At 33.7% G+C, this 27,200-nt stretch overlaps 1 protein-coding gene and 1 long non-coding RNA gene across 2 annotated transcripts in view; one reads left to right on the top strand and one right to left on the bottom strand.

Annotated features, from left to right (window-relative positions):
- Positions 1-27,200, top strand: part of LOC125923685 (uncharacterized) — a 175,985-nt gene that overhangs the window by 142,625 nt on the left and 6,160 nt on the right. The window lies entirely within an intron of this gene.
- The window catches only part of CCSER1 (coiled-coil serine rich protein 1), an 843,785-nt gene continuing 833,889 nt past the window's right edge, over positions 17,305-27,200 (bottom strand). The window contains exon 10 of the mRNA XM_049632119.1: positions 17,305-17,968. Within this exon, the coding sequence (XP_049488076.1) occupies positions 17,864-17,968 (105 nt within the window). The 3' untranslated portion in view covers positions 17,305-17,863. The remainder of the gene's footprint in view (positions 17,969-27,200) is intronic.

Here is a 27,200-nt window from a genome sequence, read left to right as displayed (position 1 = left end):
AGGGAGACACAGAATCGGAAACAGGCTCCAGGCTCCGAGCCATCAGCCCAGAGCCTGACGCGGGGCTCGAACTCACCGACCGCGAGAACGTGACCTGGCTGAAGTCGGACGCTTAACCGACTGCGCCACCCAGGCGCCCCAACAAATCATTTTTTATTACACAAATTGTATTTTGCATCTGTTCATTAACTATTATTTTATTCTCTTTTTAACATCTCAAAAAATATAGTTAGAGGCTATGCAAATTGTATAAATATGAGTGAAAAATGAATGTTCTGAGTGATTTGATACTGGCCATTATATTAAGTATATATAAATTATGATTGCCTGAAAATACATTTAAAATAATCGTTCATTTTAAGCTTACTAGCATGAATCAGAGATAGTTTGTAGGAGGGGAGAGGCTAAGAAAAGGTGGAAAGCATAACACTACATTTTGAATGGCTAATTTTCTTCTCTACTTTGTTCTCCAATGGAGTTTAATCAGTGTTTCCCTGAAACTTTCAGCCAAGGCTTGGCAGTAAGCATATTCATCTCTGAATACAGGGTAAGTGTATTATGGGAATGATTTAGCAGAAAAGAACATCTGCCCCCTTTTATACATGAATATCAAAACTGCAGATTGCAAGTTCAATAATTCACTTCTTTCCATCTCTTTTGAAGAAGGAAATTTAAGTTATCTTTTAAACACTGACTGGCACATTCACTGGGAATCCTAAAGCATATTTTCCTTACCTAGACTGCCCATGGAGGAAATGAGGCTATACTATCAAAGTTTCTAAATTTGAACAATTTACCTGAATTTCACTACAGAAAACATCTACAAAAAAATCTATTGGGAAGAGTTGATCATAACACTCATCTTCAAAATGACATAATCTGACACATATATCAATGAGAAAGCTGCAAGTTGGATATTACGCAAAACAGAGCACTGGAATATAATTATAAATGAAACCTTTGTCGTAGAAACAGAAGGCATTCTTTGGAGATGTATAAAAAGGTATTTATCCATAAAAGTTTATTTTCCATTCAGTGCTTCAGTTTCCTATGAAGTTATCCAGTTTAAAAGAAACTGTAAGATCATTCGCTATAACTGCAATTGTCATTTCTGCCATAGACAGATTACTACAAATGAGAAGGAAAACAGATATATTGTTAATTAACATTTTCTAAATTTGCACTTTTAAATATATACATACCCATACATACAGTTACATGCATCTTTCCTTAGCATGGTATTAATGATTAGAAGAAAATATTGAACACTGGATATAACAACAAGAAAACCAAATATTATTGGGCATACATAATGCTAGTGTTATGCTAATCTAATACCTAATTAAATTTAGAACTATGTAACTATTAAAATAATTTCTAACAGATTTTGGGCCAAAATGGTGAAATACCATAGATGGCAAGACTTAATAATGTAGTTAATAGGGAAGGGGCCATTGAATTTTGCTGGAAACTAAACAAGGAATGATACAAATCACAAATAATATTTTTTCTGTTCTTTCTATTGAACTAAAATTAGACATCAAGTTTTATAGAATAGATAGCAATTTTGAAATGCTAACTGGAAAAATAATAATGTATTAAAAATCTACCTATACCTGTTCAAAACCTATATCCTTATGTTTGATTAAAAAAAGGATTTTTTGAATGATTGTTTTATAAGCTTATTAGAGAAGCAAAGTCACTGACTTTTAACCTGAAGTGTCTTACAAAGTGTCTAGCCCAATGTTAACTTAATTTTTCAACAAGGATTTAATTTATTTAATATATATTTAATTTATTGAATTATATTTAAAAATTATATTTAATTATTTAATATAATCATAACTATATATAATTTATTAATTATATTTAATTTATGGAATATATGTTTAATTTATTGAATATATAAAGGATGAGGTACACTATTCATCACTTGGAGGCCATAGGCTCAATCATCAAAAAAGAAACTATGTGGCTGCCACTGTGAGAAAACCATGGGTTTTAAAAGCAGACAGTTGTAAATTTTAATCCCATCTCTACCTAATACTAGCTGTATACTCTATTAATCATTCTAAGCGTCTGTCTCCAAGGTAGACTTGTGATGAAAACACCTATTTCGAAAAATTGTTAGAAAGGCACGGCCACATAGTAGGTGCTCAGTAAATGTTATCTCTCCTTGCCTCAGATGCTGCTATTGGAAATGTGCTAGTGACATCTAGTGGTAATTCTTGCAAAATTCAGTAAGGTCACCCCTGTAACTCAGAGCTTACCAACACATCATGCATTCGTTCCATCAGCAAATGTTATTAAATATCTCCTGTGTTCTAGGTTCTCAAGTCAAGTTCTGAGGATTGAAATATGTAAAAGACACAACACCTACTGTATAGAAGCTCTGGCTTTAGCATATCAGGCATGTGTTAGCCAATTACTATAACAATGTAATTATTTCTACAGTAGCAATAAGAAAAAATACAAATATACTACAGAATGAGTAACTCAGTTCGCTAAAGGAGACTCCATTTGTATTGGGTCTTAAAGAATGAATAAAATTCCCTCATATTTGAAGTGAAGAAGAAATTGTGGGAATTTGGAAAAGAGTTAAGGCTAAGGTCTTGGTTGATGTGCTAAAGAGGTTAGCCCTTATCATTGTGTGACAGAAAGATAGTAACATTCTTTAGTGAGGAAATCTCATAATTATATTCAGGCAACAGTGTGGAGCATAAATTGGATATGGGAGAACACAGAAGCTGGAGAACCAGTTAAGAGGTTATTAAACTATTTCCCCTGAGAGGTGATGAAGATCCAAATTCTTTTAGTGAAAATGGGGTAGATATGAGAAAATGTAACAGAGAGAGATATTTGAAGTAGAGTGGAGACTGAAAAATGACCTTGAGGATGTGGGACATTAGGGAGAAAGAAGAAATGAGGTTGGTTCTATGTTTTCTGGGATGGGTGATTGTTAATAATGTCATTAAATGGCACAGAAAACAGAGCAGAAGCAATTAGTTTATGAAGGAGGGAAGAACAAAGATAATGACAATTATGAATTCACTGCCCTTGTACATATCTATAAAACGCAAAGAATATTTAGGTAGAAATGTCCAATAAGTGAACTGACACACAGGTCTGGAGAAAGACCTGGGCTGGAGAGACATAGGAGCCATCTGCAAATAGCCCATGTTACAGGCACTAGAGTCAATATGGTCATTCAGGAAAAATGTGTCAAGAGGAAGGACTAAGAGACAGGATCAGGACTTTAGGGAATATCATAATTTAGTAAGTAAGCCCCAAATAGGAACTGGACTCACTCTTAATTTTTTCATAACAATTCTTTAGTAAGTTATAGACACGTGCTTAGACTCCTCAATTGGATTTGGAAGTAGGTTGGTGATAGGAGTTATTTCAGCTATCCCAGAACACAACCTTCAAAATACATTTAAGCTCAATTTAAGGTTTAAAAGCACAGCTATAAAGTTCTTTTCCCACAGTTCCATGAAATAAGTTGTATTTGAACTTTCCTCTCATAACTGAAAACTCTGGTTTATGCTTTGAGTGTAGTCCTTCCTAGGTTGAAGGGGAAATTTTATTTGACTGCATATAAAATGTACAGCTTTTCTACTTATTCCCATTAAATTTGGTCATCTACTTTTCTTTCCATTTTTTTTTTTTTTTGCTTTATTGTCATCTTTTCCCCCTCTTTTTTCCTCTATCCTGATACATGTATTTCTTGCTTCACTGATTTTCTGGGAAAAGAGCCCAGTAGATGTAATGTTTTTCTATTACAGACTACCTCACAAATTTAGGGTATTAATCTACACTCACTGTGCTGTCAGGCTGAAAAGAAGACTTATCCGTGCTATTTTGTCAGTTAATACCTACTAATTTATGGCTTCCTGAAATATATATAAACTCTATTTTATTTTTAAAATGCACATTGTTCTCTTACTTTTTAATCTCTTATCATGTTAGTTAAACTTATTTTAAAAATGCCTATTCTGTCAATTAATTTTATTGCCCCAAGACTAATATTTTCTCTATGTTTATCTCAGTCTCTTGGTCTTCATATTCATATATCACTTCATGTGTTATTTTAAAGAGCATCCTTTCTTAATTATTACAGATTAGTTTAAATACCACTTAACTACATCATTTCAAAATCTACGCACTGAATTAACATGTGTTGTTCAACTTTTGGCAATCAGTTAATCTTCTCTGCACCTGAATCAGCCTTATTTTACAAAAGGGAATTGCAGTTTAGAGGGTGGTCATATTAGATGAATATCATGAGTGCCTGAAGACCTTGCATAATGGAATCCTGATAAAGGGTAATGGATAACTTAACCACCTGAATTATACAAGAGTATAAACATACTTTAATTTTTTTAATGTTTATTTATTTTTGAGAGAGAGACAGAGCACCAGTGGGAGAGGGGCAGAGAGACAGGGAGACACGGAATCTGAAGCAGCTTCCAGGCTCTGAGCTGCCAGCACAGAGTTGGACACAGGGCTCAAACCCATGAACCGTGAGATCATGACCTGAGCCAAACTCAGACACTTAACCGACGGAGCCACCCAGGCGCTCTGAGCATAAATATACGTTAAACCTCACTTGAATCAACAGCTTTGAAATTATGAAACTTAACAAGTTAAAAAAATATAAATTATATTAAAATTTTCCCCACAATTGAGGCTACATAAATATTTATTTTTCTCACAATTTCATATTTTTATACCTCAGATTCACTTAAATTATGATCAACCATTATTAGCATTTATTTCTTTAGGTAGGAAATAATGGAATAAATAAAATTAAATACACTTACTAAGTTTACTTTAATATTTATTAATGAAACCAAAATATATAAATTAAATACATGAAAGGCGAAAGGAATAAATGAGTGATCAATATAAAAAGGAACTGGCATAGATATTTTAAACCCAACTCTCAGTGATTCCAAAAAGGAACAATATTCAGCTCAACAAATATTTATTTGCTGCTTTACTATATCCCAGGAATGATACAAGGTTTTGTGAGTGCAAGGTGAATAATAACCTGTTTGAGAGGAACTCTGTCTACCTGAAAGCCTGGTGGGGAGACAAATAAAGAGTCAGGATGTAGTAAGATAAGCATAAGATAACCAGGTATAGAATTATGTATCAAGTATAATTTTTGCAAGTTATACTTGCAAAAGTATCCCTGAAAAGTTCTTCCTTGAAAAACATTCCATCTGAGATGTGGTGCTGAGTTAAGAGGCTTTATTCTCAGAGAGTGGAATGTCTACTATCTTTATTAATCCAAAGTAACAGTAATAATAACAAATAATAACAGTATTAAAAACTTCCATATTGGATATTTTTATAGACATTGAGCCCTTGAGACCATTATTTTTCATATGCAATATCAATCTCAATCTATTTATAACAATTCCATGGGGTAAGGTACAACCACAAATTTTAATTTTAAAATGAAGAAACTGAGGTACAGAAAGGTTATGCAACTTGCTCAACATCATATTGCTCAGCAAAGGACATAACTGGAATTGGAAGCTGTAACATATGTGTTCTCTAAAAAGCCTCCTAGGACACCTGGGTAGCTCAGTTAAAAGCCCAACTCTTGATTTCAGCTCTGGTCATCATCTCTTGGTCCATGAGTTCAAGCTTCACATTAAGCCCCTGCTTGTGATTCTCTGTCTCCCTCTCCTGCTTTCTCTCTCTCTCTCTCTCTCAAAATAATAAATAAACTCTAAAAAGCCTACTATCCTATGCTGCCTCTTATTACACAGTCATTTCTTGATTAGGGAAAATTTAATGAATTTGTGTGCCACAGATGTCTTTTGTCTACAAAACATATATAAAATTCATACAAATTGTATTATGATCCTATTGAAGCTCCATTAACACCTAAATCATTTGCAGTTTTCTTTGACCTCGCTTTGTCTATGTTCTACACAAAAGCATCTATAAAGTACTCTATTCTTCAGAAATGAATGTTGAAGTTGCTATGTTCTCCAGGTATCACCTCTTTGTTCTTGTCAATTCTCTTCACTTTCCAGATTCTTCCATATGGTTTTCACATTCATTTTCTTGTTGCCAAGTCTTGAACTATTTTCAACATGGCTATCACTCACTTTATTTCATCAAAAGTTGTTTGCTAAGATTAGTAATATCTTTTGCAAGGCAAATTGGAAGACTGCTCTCCCTGAAACTTTCGAACTCTGTCCACTTTTGGCATTTTTGTACTAGGTACTACTTATTCTCAGTATTCTTTGTGACCTTTACTTCCAGAAAGTAAACTAGAGCAAATACATTATTAAATATAACTTGCTAGAGGAGAAAGCAACAACATCTTTAATAGGTTGCAATTGGAAGCAAGAAAGACAAAATAAACCATTTTTTCCATTTTTGGTAAAAGGTAGCCAAATGGTTATACACAGTATGCACAGAATGTTAAAGCTGATTACATGTGCTTCAACAAATGTGTCTAATTTCTAAAATTAAGACTGCTATAATATTAAATAAATCTAATTTCAAGTAATTTTTACATGAGCAAGCACAGGACAATACTCATGATTTGGTTTAAAATTTCTAAATATTATTAATTTACTCATTTTGAATCTAACATTTTTGAGTACTTACAAATAAGAATACAAATTCCCATAAGCCTTTATTTTCTCGCAACTGTTTTAGAGGATATTCCTCTAGGTCCTATTTGTAAATGTCTATGATGCCATGCAGAAATGAACGAGCAAGTGTACTGTGAATTCTCTCTTACAAAAGAGAAGTATAGGTCATCCTAATGTTCAACATTCACGTATCAGCAATAATTTGGTTTAAGAAATACAATGGATCAGATATACATTGGATTGATAGCATCTGGATAGAAAACTGCTTCAATGTACTTACATTTCAACTATATATCTCCCTTTATAGGACATAATGTTTTTAATCAGTGAAAGATAATATCCCCCCCCCACAAATGCACCCCACTCCAGATATAATAGAGTCAGAGAGAGGGACAATTGAAAAGTTAATTTCACAATGATTATCTGGATGTAATTAAGAGGACAACCCCAGTCAAGCAGAAAGTGACACAGGCTGCCTGTTTCAGATACATTTGTATTTTCCTAACCCAACTCTTATTGTTGTGAAAATAATAAAAGAAACAGAAAACAGTGCCTCACCCTCCATCCCAAAAGAGCCACTTATAGTATATCTTCCCTTATCAGAACGGTCTTAAAGAGAACATCCAGATCATGAGTTTATCATCAGTGATAAACTAACAGGACGAGTGAAATGGTGTTTTATCATTTGAACATCATAAAAGAAAAAAAAGAAATAAAGAGAAAGAAAAAAAAAACATCATGTTTTCTTACCCTAGCTCCTGTTGCTAAGTGCATTTATTTGACTGAAGCATATGAATGAGTTGGGGGAAATCACACCACATTGTCTATAATTAGAAGTGATTGTCCAGCTGTAAAGTAGATAGCTGAGACCGTCATTTGAAGGTAGTCAATGGTGGGAGGGGGGGTACAAAGTATATGTTAAAAGAGTAAAGAAGCTACCTAGTTTACAAAGACAGAAAAATGACAGAATTAGAGAATAAAGAAATAGAGAAAAAGAACTGATTGATCATTTTCCAAACAGTCCAGAATATTCTCTGCAAAGATGCACCTGCCACTATTAAATTAACATAAATTTTAAGTAGATTTCTATTCTTTGTGGTTAATCAGTCCCTAACCAGGACAAAATTGTAGCTGTGGTCACAGTCTTGGATGAGATGATTTTGATATGCAATCAATAGATGGGCAAGAAGATAGAGGGGGAAAGAGGAAATGAGAGAGAGAAAACATGAATGTTTACAGAGTAAAAATTAGATAATTTTCCTGAGGAATCCCAGGAGTCAAAATATCCAGTTGTGGTAAATCTTTCATTTTACTCGTCCTGAGTCATGGTGCTATGTTGAAGTTTTACTCTGAAGTTGTATTTTCTAGGTTTGAACCCCAGTTTCACCACTTAGTAATTATAAGACTCTGGCAAGTTATTTAAATTTTTGTTTATTTTTCTTCTTCTTTGAAATGAGAATAATAGTGTGGTTATTTCAAAAGTTTGTTGTGAGGATTAAATGAGTGAATATGTATAAAGTGCTTACAACGATGGTAAGTACTTAGTAACACAGGACAAGCACTTACTGAGTGTTAAATCAAATGCTTTTTATGGTGAAGACACAGGACTCTATTTTTCTAGTGGTTTAGAGTAAAATGTATACTACAACAGAACTACAGTTCCTTATTCAAAATTCTTAGGGTCATATGTATCTGGTAATTCAGAATTGCCCCAATTTTAAAATCGTAATACAGAGCATATACCATATGTTTTGAATATCTTAAGTAGAGTTTGTAGCAGCAGCCTGTACAAATGTACAGATGTTTTTGTAGCCAAACATATAAATGTCCAAACTAAGTTGGAAAAAAAAGTACTATAAATAGGTTCATATTAGTTCAGGTCAGTTTGGGTCACCGAATGAGGTTGAACTTCCCTTTGGGAAATACCTGTTTTCAAAGCATTTGGGATTAATGTTAGAATTGCAGATAAGGAATTGTTCACATGTATTATTTTATTTTATTTTATTTTATTTTATTTTATTTTATTTTATTTTTTACTGTTGATGGATGGAGTTTGAATATAATCAAATTTCAAGGTTACTGAAGAGAAAAGATGCTTCTGAGTAAATAAGTGAAAGGCAGAAAGGAAACTTCTCTTTTGAGGGAAATGGGTTGGTGCCATTCTATTACTTTTAGTGTGTGTTATCAGCTAAATTGTGTCTCCCCAAAATTCATATGATGAAACCTCAGCTCCACGTACCCTAGAATGTGAAGATAGGGCCATTAAAGAGGTAATTAAGGTAAAATGAAGGCATTAGGGTTGACCCAAACCAATATGATTAGTGTTTTTATAAGAGGAAATTTGAACACACAAAAAACAGTGGGGGATGTGAATGCCCAGAGGACAAACCATATAAGGAAAGACCACGCCCTTTGCAAGCCAAGGAGAGAAGTCTCAGAAGAAGCCAAACCTGTCAACACCCTGATCTTGGACTTCTGACTCTAGATGGGTGAGAAATTTTCTATTGTTAAAGCTACCCAGTCTGTGCTACTTCGCTAGGGTGGCCTCTGATATACTACATCATCACAATTGAATTTCAAGCTATTATTCTGACCACAACTGTTATTTTCATGAGTCTGAAGTTCTCTAATCTTTATATTTTAATCTAATTAAAACAATTGCTTATATAATATTTTAATAATACAATGTTTCTTAGAAGCTAAAGAATCCTAAATATATTATTTTATTATAAGGTAACTGTACTTAAAGGTTTTAGATCACATTCTAGGTAACAATGTGATGATCACTGATTAGGGACTGAGGAAAGTCCTGTGATATAATTAAAGGACAACAATGGAACTGAACAGGATTGCTCCATTCCAGTAAGCTGAGTATCCATGTCCAGAGAACTGTCTTAAAGGGACAGATTTCAGCACAGGATATAAACAGAAATTAGACATAATGTCAAATAACTGTCCTCAACTGAAGGAATGACCAAAAGATAGTAAGAGATTTGGGGATCTATTTCCAAGTAGAGAAAAGGAAGGCAGTGAAGTTCTTTAGGAAGGAGAAGCAACATGTTCTTGTAGGCTTACAGAATTTTAATACAATTGAACATTTCTATGGGGATTATTTGTTCTACATGAAAATCTAAAACAAAACAGAAAAGATATTCTCTTACTAAGTTATGATTAAGCATAATTTTTTTAAATGTTCATTTTCTTCTGTATATTTTTGAGTTGGCAATTGGCTTCTATTTGTAATTAAGAAAGGAATCATAAGAGATCTCCTAATTTATATATGAATAAATACATCTCTGATAAAAGCCGGCTGACTTAATTAGACCATCTGGAGTAGAAATTTTCTTTTGTATCAATTGACACAGATAAAGGTCAAGAAATAACTGTATATTCACAAAAAGCAGCAACAATGCAAAAAGAAATCTCTGATTTTAAGAATGTACTTTCAAAGAAACATATAAGACAGTGAAATAAAACCATAATTTGTTTTTATCTTTTTAATTGAAGGCATCCCCAGAGTTAACTGATTCTAAAAACAATATATCTTCCTTATAAAAATATATCTAAATTTATATTGATTTGAAAGTAAAAATCCTTCTACTGTAATCCTTCTTAGTCTTTATCTCTTTGTAAAATCCACTTTAAATTAAAAATCCTTACAAATATCCAAATATTTTTGAAAACAGACTGATAAGCAAAGAAAATATGATGCATTTAAGAACTCTGAAGTCAAAATCTTCATTTATTTTGTGCACATCAATACAAAGCTATCATGTCATAAATCCTGCCTAGTCTCTATTACCTGCTTTACAAGACTTGCTGTTAAATATTTTTTTTTACATTTTATTTATTTTTGAGAGAGAGAGAGAGAGAGAGAGCACAAGTGTGGGAGGGGCAGAGACAGAGGGAGACACAGAATCTGAAGCAGGCTCCAGGCTCTGAGCTGTCAGCACAAGAGCCCAATGTAGGGCTCGAACCCACAAACCATGAGATCGTGACCTGAGCTAAAGTCAGTTGTTTAACTGACTGAGCCACCCAGGCACCCTACAAGACTTGCCTTTAAATCATCCTGCATGGACTTTACCACTGTCTAACTATCCTCCACATTTCCCATTCTCTGTATCCTCCTAACTTTCCTATTTACAGACCTACTAAAACTTCGTCAATGCAGTGTTCTTTTTAATTTCAGCAGATCTAATAAACTTAGTTTTGCTTGATCAAAAGGTTTATTTCCTTGTGGTGCTTTGTTAGGTCAACAGCCAAAAATTACAGAGGTACACAAGAGGTCTCATTGAAATCCCTGTGCAACCTGACTTGAGCTCCTGTACTTGAAACATGATCCTCTGAGGCCATTGAAGTCTCTCTTTCAGAGGGCTCACTGAGAGCAACAGTGAGGTAACCCCTGCACTGGTCTAATCTTTAAGTTCTTTTTGTCAATCTCCCAAACACAGGGTTTCTGCCTCCTAGAAATGAGAATATTTTTTAGTAATCATTTGGTTATCTAACTAAAATTGAAAGCTCTTGTCCTATATGAAGATACCTGTGGTCTCTTTTCGTGAGTTTCCATTCTGAATCAATAAGAAGAGGTCCAACTACAAGCACTCATGAGTTTAGAAGGTTTTGACATACCAATTTCCTCTAGATAAACTTTACCTCTTGGGTACCCTTTCCAAATTTTATAAGGACTTTCCTCAGTTTAATTTTGTTGGTTCCACTTAGTTTCATTTTGCTTAGAGTTAAGAGAGTTTATCAGGTTCCCTACCAGGGCTTAGGCCAGGTTCTTAAGACGGGAAGTTGCCCCGGTAAAATATTCATGTGGTCTTCCTAATCTATTTGGCCCTCTAGGTCAAATTCCCCATTACTTTATATTTAAACTCATGTGCATGTGTCTCTAACTGGCATAATTCCATCCAGTACAATCTGAAATTACAGAGTCAATTTTGGGAAACTTTGACAAGAACATAATTATTGGATTTCTGCTTGACGGAATTCTCTGTGCTTCAAATTATTGTTCAAACATGTTGTAAATATTATTTAGTGTGGGTCTCTGTGTTTATATGTAGTAGGTTGCCTTTATGTAAGTCCTCCTTCATCCTTCCACAGGGATGTCATGTCTGCTGAGGCTGGCTTCCTTTCACTGTTCTCTCCTCCCACTTTTTTTTTACTGCTTCTCTTGGGAAATATTGTTTTGTCACTATGTGCATAGTCAAGGAATATCTAATCTAGATAATGAAATATTTCCAAAAGGAGGAGGATAAAAATTAAATGGTGTGCACCTCTTTTGGATTTTTTTCCTCATCTGAGATACTACTAAGAATGTGTTCTTTCTTACTGAAGTGGATGTAATAAGCTTAGTTATGCTTAATCAACGAGTTTCTTTTGGACAGTCTCTTGGAATGTCAGTGGTCTATAAGCATGGAAGAGATCTTCCAATTTAAAGATCATCCAGAAAATAGGGAGGATGTGAAAAATAGCTTAGAAAACTTATAGACCTTATCCATTGCTCCCTGCAAACAATGCTAAGTGGAAAAGTTAAATACATTTTTCTGTTATCTATGATATAAAAAGGAAATTAAGAATTTCTCAAATTCAAAAAAAAAAAAAAAGAATTTCTGAGGTTCAATGATGGATTCCAAGTACATTTTGTTGTCCTATTTGAAATTTGCCATCTCAGAACCAATTCAGAATATAAAATCCTTTAAGTGTCATGTTAGGCCTCTTTGATTTTCACGGTGTAGGCTAGTTCATGTAGAGAGTAAAATCTTCCAAAAACAAGACACTCTGTGTCTGACAGAAGAAAAGATGAAGATCAGAGAATATGAAAAATTAATAGTAATTGTTGCCATTTATTGGGTACTTCCTATGTGGAAGGCACAGCTCAAAGAGCTTAGCACGTATTAACTCATTTTGTCTTCTCAACCACCGTTAAAACAGTAATAATTATTAGGGTCTTGTGTAATTCTTTAAATTAAATTCTTATCAATTTATAAGCACAAAGATCTCTCACCTCCCTTATTGCCTGTCAATTCTGAGAAGGGGAAAAAAGTGAATATTTTATTTTTTACTGAGTCCTTTTAGGTCTCTTCATCTCAAAATCAAACTGTAAACCAGTTATATCTCATCAGCAAACTGAACCACTGCATAGTTCTAGCTATAAAAGGAAGAGTTATCATCAGCTTTTATATCTCAAAAAAGAACACAATATTAGCCAATATATAATTCCCTTCCAACATTGTATCACTGAGGGTATCAAAGAATTTCTTGTTGTACAAAACTCTACAGTAACCAAGAATGGGATAGGTAAAGTTGAACAAAAGTAGAAACATTCAGTCTCTTCTGCATATTGAACAATAAAGAAAACATGGAAATGGAAGAAAGTTTTGCAGAAAAATTTATTAAAGAAAACTGGTAATCAAGATCTGTTTCTTGGTAAAGATCTGTTATTTGATGCAGAGAGCCACAAAAGAAGTATAGTTATCTTTTATAATTTCAAAATGACATAAGATATTAGATTTTAAGAAAACAATGGCACTTCAACAGTTTTTGCTATTCTTATTTCCAAGAACAATACACTTTCTTCAAGTTTAGTTCTATTCTTAGAGATAACATATTTACCTTTATTATTATTATTATTATTATTATTCCATTAAAAAACATTCTCTCCAGTGACCTGCTGGACCTGGAGGAAGTAATACTGAGTTTTCCTAACTTAAGCAATAACCTAGACCTAAGGTGATCTGCTTAATAATTCTAATTAAGTTATATATAGAAAGAAAAATCAAAGGTGACTTTTATTTTGTTCCACTTGATATAATGCTTGTGCTAATATTCCAGGTAGAGAAATTATTTTGAACTATGGAGTAACATTTATCTTATTCTTTGAATTTTCTCCCTTTTAAGTCTCAAATTTAAAATTGACTTTCAGCTTCAAGTAGAAATTTGTAATTTTTCAAGGGATAAACAATACAGTCTATCCAACCATATTAGCAAAGGCATAAAATTCACTATTTATAAAATAAAATAATTATTTTTTAGAAAGATCATATGCTTAAGTGCATCTTATATAAATAGAAAAATCTTAAATTATTATTTTAAATGATTAATGTATTTAAATATAAAGTAGGGTTGTGTAAATAGCATTTAACTAAACATTTAATTTTCAATCTACATTTTCCAAGTTCTCTAATTATGTTTCCTTAAGTATTAGAAGCTCACGTCATCTGTAATTCCCTATTTATGGTTTTGGCAACAACAAACACAAAACAAAACAAAACAAGATAGAGAATTGGGAATATCATAGTTCAATAGCCAAAGTGAAACATTTTGGACTATAAAACAGGTAGTTTGCAAGACATGCTCATGATTTTTTTGAGAATGACACTTTCATAAATCAGCTATTTTAATAATTTCAAATATCTACTTTTTCCTAACAATGTGTCTATCAGAATCTGTCTGCTTGTTATTGCAGTCCCCTGGCTGGGATTTTTTATATCATGGCCAAATATAATCCACTGAAATATTTTCACACCACAACAGGGAATTTTTCTAGAAAATGGATGCATAGGTCTGTAGTGTATTTTGGTCATATTCCTAAGGAATGATAGAAATTATCTAAAGTGTTATTTTTTTTCAGATGTTTGAGAAGCGTGTTCATAATCTGTTTTATAAGAGTATAAAACTATTCAAAATCTTCAGGTACATCAATATTAATCTTGTCTTCAGAATTCCAGATAAAGAATGGCAACATAATCTCTGTTTATTCTGTTCATAACTTTGGGAGATCTGAGTTCTGAAAATTATATACATCAAATTATATATACCAAGTGATCCTTGATCATCACATACTTGTGTTTTATCTCCATCACCTCTATGGTTCTGGAATCTCTGTCAACTTCGAACAACACAGTCACAATCCAAAAGTTCTATTGTCTCTCATATTAGCTTACCACACTCAGCAAAATGTCTGAAATTAAATGTTTAACCCTGATTTAGATATACAACCATAATAATTAGTTATCTTCATCCATGATATCAAGTCACATGTTATGTGTCTTTAGACTTGTGATATAAGATATCCAGAATATGGATGACTGAGTATTTTTGAGGTAGGATGGAAGTAGAGACAATTTGCCACTAAAAACTAGTGTGTATACACACACATGCACATAGACAAATCCTTAATAAGTTAACAAACAAAAATTGTACCTTGGAACACATAATATCACTTGAAGTAACAAAGTTATATAGTCTTTTAAGGAAACCGATGATAATAACTTGATTTTATCTACATTTAACAGCAAAAGCACTGTATGGTAGAACAGAAATTCCTTGAGAAAAGAGACACATTGATTTATCTGTGTGTCACAGCCAGTGACTTTTTACCAAGGTTTTTCTATGAGTTACAAGATCTTACCGGTGGCAGGGAGTTCATTTACAATCAGGTAGAAATAGCAGTTAAATAATCACATTTTGTACAACATTCCACTAATCTCCCTTTTTAAATATCTATTATGATTAGCCCTCTCAGGTTACACACATTATGCATGTATAAATGTGCAAAAATATGAATGTAACTTTTAAAAATACAGTTGATCTCTATTTTCAAATATTTCACAGTAATACAAGTGATTTAGGTGCTACCTGTCTCCATTCCCTCAGGAAAAGTAATTTATATCTTAATCACTTCACAATTTATATTTTTATACAGCACGTAGTGTTTAAATCTGGCCTTCCTATCTAGTAATTAGCTTTTTAATAGTATTTACCACTTAGCTAAATAGGATATTACTGCCTGCTTCAATCTTCCATGCATGCTCTAACCATTGTCATTATCTCAAATAAGTAAATAGAGCATTTTAAACAACGCTTTTTAAACCTTCTTATAAATATCTGGTAACAGGCCCTTAGTATTATATCCATCAACACCTAGTGGGAGTATCTGTCATTTAAACTAAGATGAATTAATTCATTTTAAGAGGTAATCATTGCTATTAAATCTTCATCAATCACAATAGCATTAGGATAAAGAATTCTAAAAGAATGCTTTGAGTAAGAATTTTCTAAACCCACACATTTCAATTTAACATAATCAGAAGCATACTATACATCTTTGTAAGGCACATATAATAGCACAGTAAATAGGAATCAGAAAGACATATCACATTGCATAAACAAGACAGATCAGGAGACTTTTAACCTAGCCATTGGACTCTGTTTATAGATCACCTACCACGAAGACTTCCCAGAACAGTTTCACAGCATGTTTCATCTAATTGTCTGATAACTCTTCTAAATAAAGTTTCTTACCACAGAATACATCGGGCTCTATAAACACGGGGAAGACTAAGGTGACTGTTAGGTTAATTAGAAGTACGCTCAAGTAATCCAGTGCTGCACAGAGATAAAGCAAAGTGGTTGTTTTGAATTTTAATAGTCAGCATTTAGTTTATATTATGGATTGGTGGCGTCAGGTGCCAGAGAGAATACTGGGCTATCATCAATTTGATAAACTTACCTTCTTCACAACTACTCCACTAACCTCAAGGGCAAGACCCAAATCATGTCGTCCCCTCTATACAGATGTATGTATTAAATTGTAGGTCATTACAATTTTGACTTTCATGCAAATCATAACATAGTTTTAAGAAAAAAAAATTAAACACATTATCAACATGTTCTTTTACCCATGAGTGCATTTCTAATAAAAATAAAATCAGAGAACATGAAAAAAAAGCAATAAAATTTAATAGTAACTCTTTTCAATAAAAATCAGTCATAAGGCTTTTAAAAATAACATGAGAAATCACCAAAGCTTGATAAGGAAATGCAAAATTTTGCTACCATTTAGCAATGCCATTATTTGTGTATATGGATTTAAGTTTCCTTCTTTGGACACATAGCTGTTATTGGACTAGGAGCCAACACGGAGAAGCTGGGTGACTCCAAATCAGATTTCCTTAAAGGCACTGGATCAGCAGAGATAAAGTGTGGCAGCACTGGTTGGGTGCAAACTTTCACTTACGAGGTGATGAGTTAAGTTCTTTCTCTAAGTACATCCATTTTGGTCATGTCTGAATGACAGCAGTTACGCTCCTGAAACTATATGGCTCTGAGGTCTTCCTCCCATGGTACACACTTTTTTTCCCCCACAGTCTGTCTTACAAATGACCATATACTTATTACTTTGCTTTCCTACAACATGAAAAATACCTAAAGATGTATCTATATGTCACTTTCTCCAGCTCTCCTGCCAATGCGAGCCAGTTATGTGCCGCTCAAAAGAAATAGATTATTCCGGATGGAAAATAGCAAATAAATAGGAAAGAGTCCCTAAATAACAAGTTTACTAGGATCTAAAATGCCAAATACTAAGAACACATAACTGGAATTTAAAACAGCAAAGAAAGAAGGGAAAATACTCTGTAGCTTAATACAGAAGAAACCTCTTTTTACAGAAAGAGAAGCCACAGATGGGGAGGGAGTAATATTTACTATTATTTTTTGTAAGACAAAGAACTTCACTTTTCCCAAAAAATATTATATAAATATCATTAAAAAATAAACTTACCTTTTGGGCAAAAAGAAAATATTAAATGTTAATATTCCACCCTTCCTCCATCCCCACCAACCCAAATCACAAAGTACAGCATTCACATATTTAGCATGGAAAGAAATTTAATCAAGGTTAAGTCTGCAAGATTAAGGCAAATCATAATATATATATATAAAGTGTGAGATACGGTATTTTGTTTGATACTATTAAAAGTTCCCCTCTTTATAAAGCATCTGGGGTAAACAATAATTAAAGAAAGTTTTAAAGTTGTTGTTCTTCCCAAAGCAACTTTCCACTATCTAATAATGCATGCCAGGCTGATAGTGTATGCCAGTGGCCTTGGATAGGAGAGTAAAAAAAATCCCAGATGTCATACAACATTTGCGTTGTAAGAATTTTGCTAATTTCTCAGTGAGGGATTTTAAATATTGCACTGTAATGTTTGGTTAAAAGGCTTTTCTTCCCCATCTAGAGGGTCTTGCTGCTATAAAAATCCATTTTAACAGGAACAATGCTTAGCTAATCAGAGAATCAGTACTCTCTTAGGCTTCAGAGGAACAAGCACAAAGATACATTTAGAAAAATGTGTAAAATATGACCAGAGTGAATGGGATATATGTACACAAAATTCCTCTCAACACATCCCCATCGCCATCACCATCATCATCAGTCACCATTACCAACCACATCATTGCAACACTGTAACCACTTTTTCTTCTTCCCTCTCCCTCTCTCTAGACTTTCTTACCTCTCTCCCTCCTTGTACTGCCTCCAGTCTTTTCAGGTTCAAACCCTGAAAGAGAGAGAAAAAAAAAAAAAAATATATATATATATATATATAATTGTTGGCAACGAAGTCACGAATAATAATTGGTAGTAGTGCAAACATTCTGAGGTAAAATAATTCACTTAACAAAGACAATCTGAATATAGATGAAAATCTCATGCATATGCCAATATTGGTATCTGAGTAAGTCCTCAAATGTGGTACCAATGCATTTCTTGCTAAAGACTAAGATCGTAAGTTAAAACAAAATGTAAAGCATTTGTTTTAGTAGCACTTGCCTCTCCCTTGGTGAAACCACAATCTAAAAGGCTCTGTTCCAAATTGAAGGAGTACATACAGGATTTTCTCTGAGCAGAAGGTGACATTGGCTCATTCAGTCTGGGAATGGGCATTCACATAGCAGCCCAAGGAGGTCACATCTAACAGTCTGTGAGGATTAAGAGGAGAACAGCATGCAATCCTCTAAAAACCAGTCTACTTAAAGTGTGCTGTCTGATATATCATTTCACCTGGGAGCTCATTAGAAATGCAGACTATCCAGCACGCCTGGGTGGCTCAGTCGGTTAAGTGTCCAATATCAGCTGGGGTCATGATCTCACAGTTCGTGGATTTGAGTCCCACATCAGGCTCTGTGCTGACAGCTCAGAGCCTGGAGCCTGCTTCAGATTCTGTGTCTCCCTCTCTCTCTGTTCCTCCCCCACTCACACTCTGTCTCTCTCTCAAAAATAAATAAAGGCTAAAATTTTTTTTTTTAAATGCAGACTATCCATGGGCATGTAATGTACAGCATGGTGACTATAGTTAATAATACCGTACTGCATATTTAATGTTGCTAAGAAAGCAAATCTTAAAAGTCCTCATCACAGGAAAAAAAAAATCGGAACTATATGGTGTTGGATGTCAACTAGACTTACTGTGATCATTCTGCAGTATATACAAATACTGAATCATCATATTGTGGATTTGAAATTAACATAATGGTATATATCAATTATACCTTAATAAAAAATGGCTGTTATTATTTTACAAAATGCAAACTTTCAGACTCCACCCAGGGCATGCTGAGCAAGAATATACATTTTAACACACTTTCCAGGTGATTCATATGCATGTAATAATTCGAGAAGTACCTCTCTGAGCTGTCTAGAATCGGTGGGTGAATTAACTGGTATACATTGTGAAGTGGGGGGTCCAAGGAGTGGTGGGGAAATAAAGCTAAGATACTGGCCAAATTGTGAATTGTTTAAAAAGTAGGAGTGTGGACTTATTTTTTAAGTCAATGTTTACTTTGATAGAGTTTCTGAAGATTGAGGGTAAATTTTTAAAATACCAAATGAGGACTCACATAATCTCATAATTTAGTCTATATCTCCATTTCATTTTTTCTTTCCTTTTAGAAACACTACCAGGGGGAAATTGAAAAAATATTAGAAAAAATTAAAAAAACTCCAATAAATATCTTTATTATAAATATTTTTACATGGCTCTAAATTATTTGACAGAGCTTTAGAACTCACAGTTTTCACAATTTTATAATTATCATTAAGAATTTTGACTAAGTCAAACTTTTGCTCAATTTCTGATGAAAAATGAATAGGACATAACCCCAACTATATATTCTACATTATTGCCAACACATTTGGTAAGAAAATTCGCCTACAAGAAATATGTGCTAGACTTAAATATTGCATTTCTAGTCTTATATTTTGGAATTTAAGAAAGATTGCTACTGTTTTGAGGTTTTGTTAAACGGCATTTTGGAAGTGTGATAACTTACTTATTAAATATTCAGTTATAAGGAAATTCATGGCATACATTTTTTTCATTTGGTGACAGCATTTATGTTTAAAAAGTTGATAAAAAGTTTTTAAAATTTTATCTTTCCACATATGAAACTCATTTCTTGAATTGTTTAGACAGATAAACAACAGAATATAAAATACACTAACTTATTTGTAAAAACAGATGATTACACTACAGACTCTAGAAAAGGCCCTAGAATCAATCTGGCAAATCAGTTATTCTTGTAAATAAATGACAGCCTGAATTCTGCGTGTAGAAAATTACCTACATTTACACAATACATTTTGAAAGGCCTAAAACTCATATAGGAAAAGATATAAAACAAAATATCAACATGGTTCTTAAACCTGGCAGTGTAGGCTAAAAATACATTCTAAGGAGGCATTCATGCTCATACTTTTAGAATATGGGAAATGGTATAATGATATGCTTTTGAATTTGGACTGATAGAGGTTTAAATCTCTGGCTTGCCACCTTTTTCTATGTGCTGACAAATTATATAATATCTCTGAACCTCATTTTTTACTTGAAAAAATAATAACAGAGCAGCTATACCATGTGGTTTGTGTGAAGGTTGAATGAGGAATATGTTTATAGCATATAACTAACAAAGGACCAGGGGAGGTATATCCCAAAATATTTTTCTTCTTTCTCTTCTTTTCCTTCTTCCTCCTCTTATTCTAATTTGTATTATCATTATCATGTACATAACATGTCTGAATATGAGACCAACTTGAGCAAAATGCCTCTGTTTCATGCCTTTTATTTGAAGAATCTAAAATATCTGGAAAATATTTATAAACAACAAACAATGAGAATGTTTATATTGACTAAGCACAAGTAAAAAATGTTCTCTATGCACACTTTCTCATTTGGCACTCATGACCACCTTTTGAGGTAGCTAGGACTTTCTTAAAATTGTGAGGAAAAATTTGCCACTAGTTCTTCAACCAATTTTGCTGTTTCCCACTTCCACTGCCATCTAATTCTGGTACTCAAAATATTAAATGGCTTGTTATTGTCTTACAAGCTGCTGACACTTGACGTTTTTTTATTTTTTTTAAGTTTATTTATTTATCTATTTGGAGAAAGAGAGTGAGCACATGAGTGGGATAGAAGCAGAGAGAGGAGAGAAAGAGAATCCCAAGCAGGCTCTGCACTGTGCAGAGACCGATGTGGGGCTCAAACTCACAAACCGTGAGATCATGACCTGAGTTGAAATCAAGAGTTGGACACTTAACTGACTGAGCCACCCAGGTGCCCTGACACTTTGTTTAAAAGTTTCTCCCTTCTCTTGAGAATCTGATGCCCTCATTTTGTATATTTTCTATTACTACATCTTCAAGTTCACTGATATTTTCTTCTGTCTAATCTATTTATCTCATTCAGTGAAATTTTTACTTCAGCTATCTTGGTTTTAATCTCTAGAAATTCAATTTGAATATACTTTTCTGTCATCATATTCATATTTTAAATCCTTTATTTATTTATTTATTTATTTATTTATTTATTGTGAGAGAGAGAGAGAGAGAGAGAGAGAGAGAGAGAGAGAGAGAACATGAGCAGAAAAGGGGCAGAAGGAGAGGGAGAATCTCCACACTGGGCATGGAGCCCATAGCGGGGCTTGATCTCATGATCCGGGCCAAAATCGAGTTGGTGGCTTAACTGACTGAGCCACTCAGGCACCCTGAAATATATATATTTTTAATAGTGTTTTGAATTTCTCTTCTTTAATTCTATCATCTATCATTTCCAGGTGGATTTCTATTGACTGAATTTTCTCCTAAATATGAGTCATATTTTCCTATTTCTTCTCATGTCCAGTAAATTTTTATTGGTTGCCGGAAATTGTGATTTTTATTTTGTTTAATGCTAAATTTTATTACCTTAGAAGGAGTTAGAATTGATTCTGGCAAATGGTTAAGTTACTTGTGGGTCATACTGATCCTCCTGAGGCTTGTTAAAAAAAAAAAAAAATTAGAATGGGTCTGAGGAAGTGGTTAGAGTTACTTATTCTTATTACTGGAGCTTGACCATTTGTGCTCTCCACTGAATATCCATTAAGATTCCCCGAACTGTGAAATCTCTGGGAATTTATTTACTTAAATTTCTCTGTCAATTATTCCTTTTCAGCAGTTGTTCTTTGCCTGGCCTTGTAAAATTTCACTCTGCATTTGTAAAGATCACTATTCAAACAAAATTCTCAGGGGTACACCAATATAGATTTCCAGAGTTTTATCTCTGTGTTTTTCCCTCCTTTCTGGTAATCTGTCCCACAAATTCTAGCTGTCTTATTCTCTCCAAACTCAGATATTTGTCTCCTCAGCTACAAAATGTAAGGATCCTGAAATTCTCTCCAGGCTGTTCCTCCAGGAACCATGGTCCAAACATTGCCTCCAGGCTGAAATCTAAGTATTGTAAGCACTCTTGATTTGTTTCCCTTCTCTCAGGCATTACAGTGCTTCTCTATTTTTTAATGTGTGAGAATTTTATTATATGTTTTGTTCATATGTCTAACTATTATAGCAAGTCACATAGTCATTACGCTCTCACGAATAGAAGAAGTCAAGGTGTGTATTTTAAACTTATTTTTTCAAAGGAGAATATCTAAAGTTTCAAAATTTGAATTATATGATCTGAATATAGAGCTAGTATGTACAAAAGCAAAACTTAATTCAATATTTTAAGAGCCCAGATACCTAGCTCATCCATTCATCCTTAGTCAAGTTTCTTTAAATTCATAGCACTCAAAATGTTTAATATGTTGTATACTCAAGAACTCAAATTTATTATAACATGCAGCTCATGCAGGAGTCATGATGATTCTTCAAGGCAATGCAGTGATTGAGAGGAGTTGGGTGTCAGGATGTTAAGAAAAAGCACACCTGTTTGAATGGAATAGGGGCTGGAGGGTAAGCTCTCCAGCATAGATATAGTATATCGTGTAAACTATGTAAAAAGATTGGTCATAACTTAGGCACTGACTTATTGAAAGAACTTCAATCTTAAGATCAAAGAAGTGAGTCAGAGAATCTGATGCCAAGAATTTGGGAGCCACATGGGCAAGGAAAAATGATCTAAAAGGACTCTCTATGTATTTACAGGGCCTCAGGTAATATTGTGTCTCAATAAAGGACTCAAATGATCTAGAGTATAATGAGATTCACTAAAAATTCTCTAAGTATGATCTGGGAGATATGATTCCCTAAGTGATGACAGAAATTGGTCTGAGTACCAAAGTAAGTCTAAGCCTTTAAGTCAGGTCAGTGTGGAGCTTGATGCAGGACTCCATCTCATGATCCTGAGATCATGACCTGAGCTGAAACCAAGAGTCAATCAACCGACTAGTCCACTCAGGTGCTCCCAGATATTGCCTTTTTTGATATTAGCCAAATTAAAGACTATTAGTAGAGTTATAAAAAATAATTATTATTTTGGGGGTGTTCTCTTTGTGCCAAGCACTGCTCCAACTGTTTGACCTGGGTGATTCAATTTTTACAATAATCTTATTATATATTACAACCAAATCATTTTTCCCACTTTGAGCTAAAATGATCTTTGAGTTGTTCTACTCTGTTTTGGGACTGATTTCCTGAGACAAAATATGTGCCACTGTAGTTCTTGTTATCGTTGACTTCGTTTTGCAGCTATGGTTTACAGCCCCAAAGAATGACAAGAGTGTGAGTAAAATAATTCTGGCTTCTCTGCTTCTTATCACGATATTTCTTCATCTTAAACAGGAACACATTTTAAGGAAAAAATAACACTTTGGAAGATGGGGAAAATGTTAACTCTAGATTTCGGTTTAACCTACCAAGAAAATTATGTGGGGATGGGAAGAAATGGGAGTTGTACAGGGTGATCTCTGCTGAACTTTAAAATCTACTATCTGCACTGTTTTATTTTTAAGACAGGCAGATTGACTCTCTTACAGATTCTTGCTATGTATCCTTTGATCTTGTATGACTTCTCAGTGAGACTGATGAAACTACTCAAGAAGTAAAGAAATTCAGGTGAATTTGAACACAACTTGATACATCTATTGTCAATTGTATCTGGTTCCTAAATTCTGGTTTTCTTAATTTGGGTATCTGCTTTTTCATCTATCAGCTTGCTGCAGGGACTTGAAATTCAGTGTCAAGTTTCAATTACATTGCTGATAAAAAAAAATCTTAAGTTGTATGTATGGATTTCTAACCTTAGCCTTACTTAGGATTCATTTTGTAAGTGATAGTATTGAGATTTGTGACTCATCATAGGTTTACAGAATAGACTTAGATATTCAGACACTTTCCCAAGGCTGCTGAACCTACTTAAAACCTGCAAGAATTCACTCATGCATATAATGTCCACTCTTCCTTTAAAGTTAATGAACATAGTTTTAAAATACTTTGTAATTCTTTTATACCTCTCTTAGCCCTTATATTATTTTTTTAATGTTTAGTTATTTTTGAGAGAGAGACAGAGACAGAGGGACAGAGACAGAGCATGAATGGGGGAGTGAAAGAGAGAGAGGGAAACACAGAATCTGAAGCAGACTCTGGGCTCTGAGCTGTCAGCCCAGAGCCTGCCGTGGGGCCTGAAATCACGAACCACAAGATTACGACCTGAGCTGAAGTCAGACCCTCAACCGACTGAGCCACCCAGGCACCCCTCTCTTTGCCCTTATATTATAAATTTTTTAAAACTACATTGAAATTGTAACTCAGAGATTCGTAGTGCACCTGTTTGAAATTTTACAGAAGTACCAGGATATGCGCTGAAATCTATCCAAGGACCAAAAACAACCAAGTGTCAAAATGTGTTAAACTTTGTTTTCCTTTTTTTTTTTTTTTTCTTTTCAAAGTGAGTCATTCTAATCATCTTTGAAATGCTATGCCTTGATATTTGTAATCAATTCACTGGAAGCTTTGAGTTGCTCTTCATCTCCCTTTTGAAAAACTGAGATATGTCATTAGTTTCAGAGACTTCACTATTCTTCTTTGCTCAAGTTCTGACATTTTAAAAATGGAAAACCATCCTAGATTTCCTAAGTAATAATGTAACTACACAATAGGATATTTTTTAATGAACACATACGCATATAAACAACAATAGTATGCATTTATTGAATTCTTACTAGAAGACAGGCATTACACTAAGCAGTTTACAGTACTATTTTTTATTACTCACCATAATTTATTCCTCACCATTATACTATGTTTCAAGTGTCATTATTAATTCCCATTTTTGTCACACAATAATTGAGGAAGAGAGGTTAGTTAACTTGTCTAAGAATACACAGCTAGGAGGAGGTGTAGTATTGAACCCAGAGTATATGACTACGGAGTTTCTTTTGCAGCCACTACACATACTACCTCTAGGAGAAACTATCACTTTATGTTTTATGTGTATTGAGATGAATATCTAAAATGAATTAAATAAATATATGTGTAATAAGTGAAAAGTTGAGTAACACCTTGGATGAGTAAGGCTGATTCTGGAATTATATTAAAGTTCACTTAAAGCATGTCAATTTTATATATTGAAGAAATAAATCCAAGATAATTTCTTGGTTTTGAATTCATTTAGGTTTGGCAATAACTGAAAAAAAAAAGTTAAAGTAAATGAGACTGGATTCCAGAGTTCCTGATTTCTTGGAAAGAAATGTAAAATTCAATTGAAATATTTCCTGGGGCAGACAAAGATTAAAAGAAAATTAATGTAACTATGTGAGCACAAATAACATTTCATAGAGTTTGTCTGTGATTATCATTGCTCCAGGCTAACTAAAATATTAAACAAGTATAGCACTTTCATGCCTCCAGTTTTCTAGCAGTGCTCATCTTGGTATAGCACATAAGTTAAATTTCCCCTGCTCCAGGGAATATAAGGATATTTTATGAGTAGATACAATGAAGTTGGGCCTAAAAATGGAGTGTTTCCATTGTTTCTGATGTTCGTAACTTGGTGGTCATTTGTGATAAACATGTCCTTCCATTTCAGATATGAGAGGAATCAAGAACATATAACCTCTGTTAAGACTTTATGTAATGTTATTTCTGACAACTTATATTTGTTAATCTAATTATTTTTTGAAGTTTATTTATTTCGAGAGAGAGAGAGAATGAGTGAGAGAGGGGCAGAGAGAGAAGGAGAGAGAGAATCCCAAGCAGGCTTCACACTGTCAGTGCAGACCCTGACAAGTGGCTCGAACTCTTGAACTGAGAGATCATGACCTGAGCCAAAATCAAGAGTCAGACGCTTGACCAAGTGAGCCACCCAGGCACCCCTGTTAATCTAATTTTTAAATAGGAAGTTAAAGATGTGTGTTTCAGAAAACAAGTAACCCTAAATATTGTCAGTGAAAGGTGAATGCTTTAGAATTCTCTCATGGTGGTAGCATCAGTCCAACTGTGAATTTAAACAGCTATGGACAGGATTAGTACTTGATTTGTAGAATACAGAATCGTGAAAAATTTGAAAAATCATTCCTTGATTATACTAAGCTATTTGCATCATCAACCTGTCTACTAGGCTGCCTTTAAAAAAAAAGAATGTAGTGAGGTACTTCAAAAGAGGATTAATAGCTAAGATATGGTTATCTATCTATCTATCTATCTATCTATCATCATCTATCATTTCTGATCCCGTCTTTTCCGAATCCCCATTCCTATCACTCCATTATAGAAAATGGCTCTAATGTAGTCCTTGAACAATGTCAGATGGTCTTCTACATTAGATGCTCATCCCAGCTGGGATGCCCCTCGTCTAGGGATCTGCATGATCAACTCCCACAGCTTCTCGTCTTTGTTTATATTTTACCTGATCAGTGAGGTCTACTTTTATAATCCTATTTAATATTATAGTTTACTCTCTAGTTCACCTCCAGGGATGCTTAAAATCTATTAACACACTGTATACATTTACTATTAATGTGTATTATCTATCTTTCCACATTAGAATTTAAGTGACACAAAAACAGGGATTTCTGTTACTATGTTTTCTAACTTATCCCAATTGCCCAAACAGTGCCTGGAGCACGGCAAGTGCTAAAAGTTTGTTGAAAACATAGAATATTTCCTTTTCTATTCGTTCATGTCTCTAAAGAGTTCCACTCAATCTGTACCATATTACTTTCTATTTGTAAATTTTATAAGTGGTACTTGCCTTAATGATCTATCAGATAAAATAAATTCATTTATTCCTGGTCAAGCTAAATCAACATCAACTTAAATTTTTATTTATAATATTAAGATTTTTAGCATTTTCTTATCACACTATCTTTTGACAATACCAAAGTGTGCCATCATGTTTTTTCTTTTATTTTTTTAATATTTAAAAAAATTTTTTTAATGTTTATTTATTTGTGGGAGAGAGACAGACAGACAGTGTGAGTGGGGGAGGGGCAGAGAGAGAGGGAGACACAGAATCTGAAGCAGGCTCCAGGCTCTGA

The sequence above is a fragment of the Panthera uncia genome, chromosome B1 (genome assembly GCF_023721935.1).
Source record: "Panthera uncia isolate 11264 chromosome B1, Puncia_PCG_1.0, whole genome shotgun sequence".
Lineage (NCBI taxonomy): Eukaryota > Metazoa > Chordata > Mammalia > Carnivora > Felidae > Panthera > Panthera uncia.
This window is presented reverse-complemented; position numbering and strand designations above follow the sequence as displayed.